The 11292-nt window shown below is 38.5% G+C and overlaps 1 protein-coding gene across 1 annotated transcript; it reads left to right on the forward strand.

Moving 5' to 3' along the window:
* Positions 1-210: 210 nt before the first annotated feature.
* Positions 211-9679, forward strand: OTUD6B (OTU deubiquitinase 6B). The gene is made up of 7 exons (XM_032181649.1): positions 211-352; positions 2580-2734; positions 4490-4585; positions 5184-5496; positions 5831-5892; positions 6573-6679; positions 7221-9679. The coding sequence occupies exons 1-7, from the start codon at positions 226-228 to the stop codon at positions 7303-7305; spliced, it is 945 nt and encodes a 314-aa protein (XP_032037540.1). The 5' UTR covers positions 211-225; the 3' UTR covers positions 7306-9679.
* The last annotated feature ends 1613 nt before the right edge of the window (positions 9680-11292 follow it).

Consider the following 11292-nt stretch of genomic DNA (forward strand, 5'->3'; position numbering starts at 1 on the left):
CCCTACAAAGCAGAAAACCGTGCGGGCTGGCTCCGGCGGCCATTCCGAGCGGCGAGAAGCCCTTGGCCACCATCGCCCCCCGGCGACAGCGGCGGGGAGAGCGGCCGGTGCCGGCGATGAAGGAAGGGGAGGGGAGGGAAGGGCGGGACGCGTCATGGCGGCCGCTTCCCCTCAGCGCTGAGGCGCCGTGTGCGCGGGGCGGGAGGGAGGTGCCGCCGGGCGCCCATGGAGGGCTGCGGGGCCGAGGAGGAGGAGGAGGGGATGGCGGCGGAGGAGGATGAGGAGGAGGAGGACGGCGGGCCCTTGCAGCGCCTCGTCAAGCGGCAGCGCAAGGAGAAGCGGGAGCTCCAAGGTGAGGCGCCTCGCCGGGAGGAGGGAGCGGCCTTCCCTGCCTAGCGCCTCGCTTTGCGAGGGGGGGGAGGAATGTTTTGGGGTGCCCGGTGGGGTTACAGCGGCCCCAGCTCCAGGAGAGCGAGGGACATCGCTCACGATAGGAAGGAAGACGATAGTCGTGATATTACTGCTGCCTGCCGGTGTGGGATCTGTGTCTGGCCGCGTAGGAAGGGCACGGAGGGTGAGGTAGCAGCCCCGCCATAACAGCCAGGCTGCCAGCACCGCGCTGCCTTGCCCTGAAGTTGAGGGAGATGTGTGCTTTTGTGGGGTGTTTTAGGGAAGCCGGCCTCCCCGCTGCCCATGCGGCCACATTTCATTATCCCAAATCGGCTGATCTGCAGTGATCCACCTCCAACCTCCCACCCGGCCGTCCCTGTAGTAGAGGACCCGTGTGGGCTTACAGCACCGCGCCTCAACTGTTATGAGCCCCGTTTTACTGGCCCCATTATATATTAATGTTCTGCCAGCTGGATTCTGTTGAGTTTCATTGTTCATTGTAACCTTTTTGTTAATCTACATTGATATGGCCTTTAACTTGTTTGGTTTCTTTGGTGCGTGATATGTCAGTTGCAGCCTTCTTATCAAAGAGTTAAAGAGGTGGAGAGAAACTATTTCGCTATTAACTAATAATACCTAATAATTGTTGTTATTAAATTTGTAGGAACTTACTGTTTTGAGATGGTTTTTCATCCCCTGAAGTTAACTGACATTGAAAAGACAGGTAGTAATCAAGAATTAGGTAGCTGGAGCACATGGTTCGCTAGCTGGGAGATGCTGAGGAATTTCAGTCCTCCGCTGCCTAAAAGGGCAGCAGGTTCTTTACAGAAGACTGAGTCCATCTTCGTGATGGAGAGGCAGGTAACTTAAACCTACTCACTTGAAAAACACATTCCCGAGAAGTACAATGATTAACTGACAGCAAAACAATTTGTTCCAAAGAATTAATGTAAGGTACATCTCAGCCTCTGAGAACCCAGCATCTCTTCCACTTAATGATCCTTGTAGCTGCCACCCCACAATGTACTCTCCTTGCGTACTGGTGAGTCCGTGCATGGATTTCCTTCTCCCTCATTACATCAATCTTTATGATCAGAACTGCTTCTTTGTCTAACTCAAGTGCTTCATCTGTGAGGCTGAATACTTGACATAAATCTTTTAGTGTAAGTGTTCTTGCAGTCTCTTTTTGAAAAGTTTCATTATCATTGCCGTCACCCAGTCAAGGGTGAAGGGCAGTAAAAATGTACTGGTGATGAATGGCAAGCAGGGTGTTAAGCAGTTAGTGCTGGAACACTAAAACAGTGAATGCAGAAGTGAGGAGAGCTATCAGGGTATGTTTGTGTAAGTGCAAAGGCTGTGGAAGCTGAGTTTATTCAGCCTGGAGAAGAGATTATGGGGGATCTGGTTGTTTTCACTACCAAATGGAACAGGTGGAGCTGGACTCTTCAAGCAAAGCATAGTGAACAGGCTAGAGACAGGAGTTGGAAGTGGTAAGAAGAAAGATTCTCTTGGGAAGAAAAAAAGAAAAACATTTTCATAACAAGAATGGTTGAATGCTAGAAAATAATGCCCCCAAAAATTGCAGAACGTCCATCCCTGGAGATGCTCCACAGTCATGTGAATAAATTCCTGATCAACCTGATCTAACTTTGACATTAGCCCTGCTTTGAGCAGGAGGTTGAACTAGATCAGTTCTGGACATCCTTTCTAACCAAACTGTTTTGTGATTGAAGAAATGAAGCCTTGACTGAAGGCCTAAAAATACTTAAGGAACTTAAGCAACTTGATGCTTATCTTATTCAAGATGTACTTCTTGAATTCAGCTTTTAGAAACTTTATTAAGGATAAGTAATCTCTGTTTTTTCTTTGTCTGCTATAAAAAACATGCACATCTTTTCTGTGATAGGATTTGAGAACTCAATGACCAACTAATTTTATTTGGAAGAAACAGGCTGAGGTCTGTTGTGTTGATAAAATTTTTAAGTATTTTTAATAGCAACTGCATACAAGCTTTTTTCTTCTTTGGATGTTATGATTATGTCTGTTAAGAAAATGTATGTGATTTTAAAATGTGTTAATTGTGGTATCTTGATGTGTGTAATTTCTTTTAAGACTAGCCCTCCTTCTTCCAATGATTGTGGAGTAGCTATATTTAGAGGTAATATTTTATCTCGCTGCTTCTTTAACAGCAAAAATTCAAGGCATGAAAAATGCTGTTCCCAAGAATGATAAAAAGAGACGAAAACAGCTGGCTGATGAAGTTGCAAAACTGGAGGCAGAACTTGAACAGAAGCACAAGGAGGAATTAAAGCAGCTGAAGGAAGCTACACCTGAGCAGAATAAGGTATATGCCTCAACTTCAGCTGAAGCTGTACAGATACAATTAACTTTTTAAAATGATAATGAAGTAATGTGTAATGATTTTAAAGCATTTCTTCTTTTCCTTGCAATGCTGGTAACTTTGGGAAGATCTAGCTATTATGCTGGAAGGGTTATTTAGCTGTATTCTTGTTGGTGAGCAGTATTTGATTTTGCTCTTACAGTGTGTTAGTAGCTCAGGCTTCTCAATGATTTTTTAATATATTTTTTTTTTAGTTCCTGTTGTGTGGTAATTCTAATTATTTTATGTAGGCTACTAGGGTATTGATGGACTTTGACAGGCAATTGACTAATGCTGTGTGATTGGCTTTGCAATTCTGTCCACAGTATAATAGACCTTGTTTTTAAGAACGCACTTTGTGCAGACATGGGAGTTGGCTTAAATGCTTCTGTTCTGCCGTGTTGGCAGCATAACTATTTACTTGGATTCCAGTTTCCAGTGTGCTGCTGGATGGCAAACCATTTAATTTTTAACAGAGGATTAGTTTTACTAAAATCTGAGAAATACTGAGTGGGGTAAATCAGATACAATTAAATACTTTTATAAGATATTAAAAAATTACCTATGCTTTAGCACTTAATAAATAGAATCCTGTTGTTGCAATCGATAGACTTAATTCTGTATATCCAGTACTGAAAAGATCTCTTTATTTGTATCTTGTTCTTGAATTTAAGTGCTGTTTGTGCAAGCAGGCCTGTTCATATACTTTCTTCACCTAAACAGCAGTACAGCTTCTGCCTAAATTGGTGCAATATGGTTCTCTCTGACTGATGCTAATGCTCCATACTTTTCCATCTCCTTGAGTGATTCCCTAACAGAGTGTGGCTTTTGACTAGGTAAATCTTGTAAAGAAACAAACAAAAACCTGTCTGTGTGAGACTTCCTGGACCAGGTGTTTTCAGATTTGTAACTTAATAGAGGCTTAAGCAGATTGCCCTTTTGCTTGAAAACAAGACTGAAAAAGATTTGTGAATGACTTTCAGGGAAATAATCTTGACTGAGAATCGTTTGCTGAGAATCCTTGAGAAAAAAGCAAGCACTATGACTCTATAAAAATCTTACATAGTAGTCTTTGCTCAGACGCTTAAGGAGATGATTAATTTGTAAGCATTGAACAGAATGTGTCTTAGATTAGTTACAAGAAGCTGCTTCATTTTGCTAAGCAAGCTGTCAAAACATTGTGATGGAGGACTTTTCAAGCTAACGTCTTTGCTATGGTTATAGACTTCCCTGACAGGATTTTGGTTTGAGGTATATGGGTTCTTTCATTTCTCAACCTCTTTGTTCAGGTTGAAAGTATTACTGTGCATCCCAAAGTGACATCTGGTTGATGCTATAGTGAGATTAGTTTTGACTTTCTTTTTGAGAAAGGTCAACTCTGTCTTTTTCAAATGGTATTTATGTTTTGTTATGGACGGTGTAGGTAAAATTTTCCCTTGCAGTGTTCAGACAGCTAGAGTTAAATTTGAGCTATGCACTTAGTAATAATTTATTTTCTGGGGAACAGTGGAAAAAGTAACCAAGCCCATGACAGTGGGGTTGGGGTGTGAAATGCTTGACTTGCAACTTTGACAGGCTTTGTGCTATATGGATCTTTGTGGAAAGCATTGTAAATACACACTGAAACTACCTGGAAACAGCTTAAAACTGTTTCAGGAAATGCACATCCCATTTATCATTTATGCTAATAGAAACTTTCAACTTTTTTTTTCTTTTCAGATATATTCTATAACTGATGGGGTTGCAAATGTAGAGCTTGAGCAACTAGAGCAACAGATTCAGCAACCTCGAATATCAAAAGCACAGAAGAGGAGGGTATGTAGTGTTTAAACATTTTACAAATATGTTTCAGTTTAAATGAATATAACTGAAGTCTAACGATTTTACAGGAGACATTACCTGGCTAATTCAGTATTAATTTTGTATCTCCTATGTGTCTTCAAAATCTGTAGGGTTGCTACATAGAAATACATAAGGATTTTTTTTAAAGATCCACTTTTTTATGCTCAACCATGAATTGGGAATCAAAATAGGAGATAAAAGAAAAAGACATAGGAGACAAGAAAAATATCTAAACCAAATTATTTTATTTCTTTATTAGTATTTTAGTGAAATTCTTATGAAAAATATGTAGGATACTGCGTGGGGAAAAAATTGAAGTGGTAGAACTTTACAGATTTAATAAAAGAAGCTTACTTCTCAGGTTTTTGTAAATATTTGAGTTTTAGGATGTATTGGTCATCTAGCATTTGTTAGTGTTTAGGTTTAGAAGGTTTCTGAGACTTAGTATTACTAATTCAGGAGAGCATTTCACTAACATGAATGTACTGAGGAAACATTTGAAGAGTTAGAGACAAGTACTAAGACAAGAACTGTACAGACATCTTAATATTTGATGTGTTTTCAATCTAAGGAAAAGAAAGCTGCCTTGGAGAAAGAAAGAGAAGAAAGGATAGCTGAAGCTGAGATTGAGAATTTAACAGGTGCTAGACATGTTGAAAGTCAGAAACTTGCCTCCCTGTTGGCAGCAAGACACTTGGAGATTAAGCAGATTCCTTCCGATGGCCATTGCATGTACAGAGCTATCGAAGATCAGCTCAAGGATCGCCAGAATTTCTGGACTGTTACAACTCTGAGAAACCAAACGGCAAAGTATATGCAAAGCCATTTTGATGACTTCCTACCATTTCTTACAAATCCCACTACTGGAGACATGTATAGCAGAGGTAAGAATTGTGTCATAAGAGACTTTAGGAAACTTTATTTTATAATTCTTCTTCTTCATAATGATATGTTTGTTCCTGAACTTCATTAATTTGTTGGTTCTGCTGTGTTCTACAGAACACAGATGTACTTTGTTACTTGGTACACCTGAGTCATAATTTTATTTTATTAAAGAAATCTAGCAAATATTATTCCTTCTCTTCAGTGAGCAAATATATTTTCCTGCATTTGGACTTCTCTGGTTCTAGTTTTTCACTTTAGGATCAGTATTTTTCTTCACTTGCTTGCTCTTTGCTTGAGAGAACTACTAAAAGCTGACTTTTCCCTTCTCCACAGAGGAATTTGAAAAATACTGTGATGATATAGCAAATACAGCTGCGTGGGGTGGTCAACTGGAAGTAAGTATTCACTTGAAATTGTATCACAATTTCACAAATTATCAGTATATCTTCAGAAAAGGATTTATGAAGAAATAATATGCCTGTAGGCATAAGGAAACACATTCATAATTTTATCAAGAATTTTCTCCTATAGCTATAAATAGTTTCCCAATGTCAGTAGATTTCTGATGGTCCCCTGCTGTCCTGATAAATTTGATAACAGCAGTTAAAGAATTTGATTGTCCAAAATATCACTAGAAAGAATGACAAAAGGTGAGGGGGAAAAATATTTCTTAAAGGGAAAGCATCTTATTATGCAGACTTAGATTGTAGCAAAGCTGACCATACTGGAGCAGTGTTGTTTTTTGTAATGTGAACTTTGAGCTTGAGAAAATGTTTTCATTTATGTCTTTGCTTTTTATCTTTTACTGCTTTCTAAAACAGTAGTTATTAAATTATTAAAGCTAGCACAATGTTACCTGTTTTTATCATCAAAACTATTACCTTAAGGCAACTTATTTTAAATTACAGCTCAAAAAGTTAAAGCTATTTTGCTTATTTTAACAACGTTTAATTTCAAAACGAAATTGGAAATGTTATGCATAAACTTATATTTGCTAAAACTAATTATTATGTCTTCTTCCCCCCTCACCATGTTGGATTTAATCCTGTTGTTGAATTCTTTTTATGCCTTACAGCTAAGGGCTTTGTCGCACATTTTGCAAACACCTATTGAAGTAGTGCAAATGGATTCCCCTTCCATTATCGTTGGTGAAGAATATTCAGGCAAACCAATAACACTTGTGTAAGTGTGTCATTTTACCCATTTTTAAAATCAGTGCATTTATTTCTGTATGAGAGAACTCACCTTTTGATTCTCATCTGTTTTGTTTCATTTTCATTTATACGCCTGACATTGACCTTCAAGACCAATGGTCATTTTTTTCAGAAATGGTAGTTGTGATCTACAATAACTTTGAAGATATTATGATTAACATTCTTAAAATGCTGACAATGAGTCTGACGCATGATTCAGTCACTACTTTATAGAATGCTGCAAGGTTATTTACCTGTTAATTCCAAAATCATTGTGAAATTGATTTAAAAAAATTCATCAGGAAACTTTTATTCAAAGCTTATGTCAATTTATGTCTGTAAGTCACCAAAATTAGAAACTCCTCATTGACTGTATATATTTATATTCATTCCTTTTTTTATGACCATATATTTTTTCTAAGAACTTTTGCTAAAACTTGAATTTGCTTAAGCTGTCTTCGAGTGCTCTTGATGTTTGTCATGCAGTATATTTTAGTTAAACTAAGCAGTTGTTTTCTAACTTTTTTTAGGTATATGAGACATGCCTATGGATTAGGAGAACATTATAATTCTGTAAAACTTCTAACAGACACTGCTACAGAAAATGGCAGCTAACATTAAAAAAAAAAAAAAAATCCACATGGATAACAGTTGCACCTTGATACATTGGGCTCCAAACAATTCTCAGAGAGACTGTGAAGTAAAACTACCTGGAATGGATTAACAATTAAAAAAAAAAAAAAAAAAGATGTACCAGGGTTTTACTGTGAATCAGAAAAAGCTCTTGGTTTGAAACAAACAAAAAATGCAAACAATGCAACAGTATTTTGAACTTGTTGGTATTAATCATATTTAGAAAATCTCTAAAATGCTGGCTGTATAGATTAAAACTTTTTTGTTTTAATAGAGCTTTATCCCATGCCACAGTGAAAATACTCAGCAGTAAATGTTTTGATTAATCTCCAGTCTACGGAAGAATTAAGGTTACCTGAAGGTTCCTGTCACATTATTTCTGGCAGATTTTCATGATCATGGAAGAGTTGAGGACTTGAAAAAAGTTGACAGACTATCCTTTGCAGTGTTTCTTTTAGTTTCAACAGGATATAGCTTTAATATTGTAATAGGGATTTGCTCCTTTATTTGGGCAGGGAAGAGCTGGAGGGAAATTCAATAGTAGAATCTCTTGCTTGGTTGAAGGAATTGCAAACAGTCATACGATTTTATGGATGTCTATTTAAGTTTTTGCCAAGGTTTGAGGGATTCACTTGTGTTTTGCAGCTGGCAGTAGGAACACTTGATGCTCTTCCAACTACTAAATCTGTTTGGAAGAGGATTGCTGTTTATGTACATCGTAGCATTGATGCGAGTTCATCTTTAATCTTCATCTGTACATTTTGATAACATAGAAATCTTAAAACCAGAAAGCTTCTCAATTTCTTCAGTTCAGGTAGTGAATTCTGTCTGAACTCATCATTTATGGATCTGCTGATTTAAGTGTCACCTAAAAAGCAGTATTTTATAAAGCTTAAAACAGCTGGTTCCTACAGGTATAAAAATAACCATTTTATTTTATGCCAGTAACTTTAAAGGTGATCTACAGAAGAATTAATTTCATTTTCATTGCTCCTTATTATGCACAGAGAAGAATTGAAGGGTGTTTGTTTGTTTTTTTTTTTTTAAATATGGCTTGTCTTTTTACATTGGAAATGAAGATTTCTGTATTGAGGTTGCTATAATTATGACTTCAAAATTAGCAGCGTTACTGTAATGCAATCATTGCTTTTAACAATAGATTTTTTTTTTTAAAGTCTTTGCCAATAACATCATAAATGCCTGTGTTATTTTAATGCTGATAAGTTGGTGTGGAGAAAAGCAGTTCTTAGCAAATTTAAACAGGTATGCCCTGGATTGAAGCTTGAGCTAACAGTGCACTTTTTGCAATCCTTTAGTGAACCTAGCCAGTGGATTGACCTTTTGGGACTTACAAATTCTAAAAAGTAAATCTGCTCTAACTCAAAGAGATAAGTGTTCACTTTATGGATCAGATTATGTCTGATTTAAAGCACTTTGAGAGAGAAAAACAAAAAATAAATAATTATAGCAGAAGTCTAGTGGGTAGACAGGAGCTGGTTCAACAATAAGAACCTGTGCATTATAAGTTCTCTCCTGCAGTCACTTCAGTAGGGTCTTCTAGTTTGAAGGAACCTTCAGAGGCCCTTGTTTGGTCCTCACACACCGTGGCATTCGGAAAGCCGGGGTCTCTATTTCTGCATTTTGTTGCGTCAGTTACAGCCTCCAGTGCAACCCACCTTGTGCCTCCTGCAGCCACAGTTTGTTTCCACATCGGCCCTTGCAGGACCACCCCATGATGCTCTTCTTTCCTCCTTTGACTGCTTTTATTGGAACCCATTTTGCATCCTCCTTCTCTCCAGGCTCCGCAGTCAGAAAAAAGCTCTTCTACATCCATTTCTGGGGTTGGTGCGAAGGGTTTTGTTACTGTTTGCCGGCGGGTCTTGGGTTTGGGTGGAATGTAATCAAAAGAAGAATCTGGAGACTCGGGCGGCCCTTGCTGAATGCGATGGAGCTTCTGTCCGCTGGCAATATGAAACCGTGAATCTAATTTCAAACAAAAAATTGGTTACATTCGTGTGTAAAAAGTGTGTCTATTCATAATACCACTGAATTTCACTAAAAATAATAGTTTGAAATACCCTTCTTGGTGTTGCTCAAAATTGATACGAAATGCATATGCTGCTTTTCATAGATAACTTGTGAAAGAAATTTGGTTTATTGGATTTTCATTCTTGTTTCTTTACCTGAAAGAGAAAGATACCAGAATCCTGGAATGCCCGTACCAACAGTTTGTTATGCTACTGATGTTTACAATCTGTATAAAGCAAAAGAGTGTTTTAATATAGTGAGCGAAAGATCCTTGCTCATGTTGTATGGAACTTGCCAAAAAGTAATAAATTGGTTTATTTGTGGCGAATCTTGTTGTGGTCACTTTTAACTAACTGCATAATACTGTCATTTCATGGACACAGCTTTTGAAGCATTGTATTCTTAATTGCTTTCAGCAAGAAGTTCTTCACTTTATCACAGTTGTTGGCCATGAAATCTTAGATCTGTGGAGTGATATTTGAGCATGTTTCCACTGGCAGCCAAGCTGGAGATAGCATCTCAATGTAATGGGATTAATAAATTAGTCAATGTGATGGTGAGGGTGGGGACTCAATCTAGGTGTCTCCTTAATCTGGTTTGGAGACTGGGCTGAGAGCAGGAGGCTACATAATGCAGCCCAGTGAACATGATGAAGTTGCTGTCTTAGTAGATGCAGTGGAGGACTGTGGTGGGCTGACCCTAAGACAGTTTGTACCACCTGTCCTCAGGGCAGGGAAAAGAATATAAAGAACAAAAACAAGAAAACTTGTAGGTTGAAATACAGAGGAGGAAAATCCATGCAATGCAAAGGATGTCTCTAGCCACTTCCCCAGCCCTTCTCCAAGTCAAAAACAAACAAACAAACAAAAGAACAAAACCCACCATTTTCCTTGCCTCTGCCTCCTTGCTCAGGTTTTGTCACTGAGCATGATGTTACGTGGTAGGAATACCCCTCAGGTCAGTCTGGGTCACCTGTCCTGCCTGTGTCCCAGCCTCTTGTCCACCCCCAGCCCACTCACTGCTGGGGCACAGTGGGAAATGGGGACTCCAGTTATTTCTAATAAAAAAAAAAAAATCACCCTGTTGTGTCTGAATAGGTTGTTGTTGTCCAGAAGTGTCCGCTACAGATGAGCGGTTCTCAGTCTTCTGTCATATGTGTAACCCATGGCCAGCTTTTTAATGGTTAAAGTGCAATGTTATTCTGGCAATTCAGAAGTCTCACTATACGCACGGGCTAAATAAGTGGTTTTTCGAAGTCCATCCTTTGGTCCAAGCCTTCTGTGAAGAAAGGGAAAAACAAGAAATCATGACTACAGTACCTACTGCTCTATTTGTGTTGATCTGAGAGGGGAGTTCATGTTAAAATACGGCATGCATTGATCTAAATGGTAGGGGAGAGACGCATAAGCATGTGTAAAATTTTCAGTTAATTGAAATGAATAAATAGAATCTTGAATAAAGTTAGATTAATAACAAAAAGTACAAGCAGCTAGAAATCTATTGTAAACTGGTACATGTAAAGAAGGCATTCCACTGCTCTAATAGCTAAACAGGGAGACCATGTGTACAGTGTCTGACATTTATTTTCTCCTAGTAAGACAAAGTGGCAGAGACCCATCCTTTCCTGATGAAAACCAGTCAGACTTTATAAGACCCTGTTGATTTCAACCACAGCAGCCTGCTACCGGTATACAAGGAAAGGCTTTAGAAGCTCAGCAGAAGGCATGATCAGAACACTAACCAGAATTTGTGTATGTGTATTTGATATAAATATTATAGTTTTATGGAGACATCCAGGTCAAGTTCTTTATATAAGTTCCAATAAAACAGATATCTTTCAAAATAAACAGGCAAAAGATTTGCCTTTCGTATGGTGTCATATGAAGGAAGAACTGCATAAAGATCCTTTCTGAAGAATCCTGTTCGCAGTGGATCTGTTTT

The sequence above is a fragment of the Aythya fuligula genome, chromosome 2, assembly GCF_009819795.1.
Source record: "Aythya fuligula isolate bAytFul2 chromosome 2, bAytFul2.pri, whole genome shotgun sequence".
Classification (NCBI taxonomy): Eukaryota; Metazoa; Chordata; class Aves; order Anseriformes; family Anatidae; genus Aythya; species Aythya fuligula.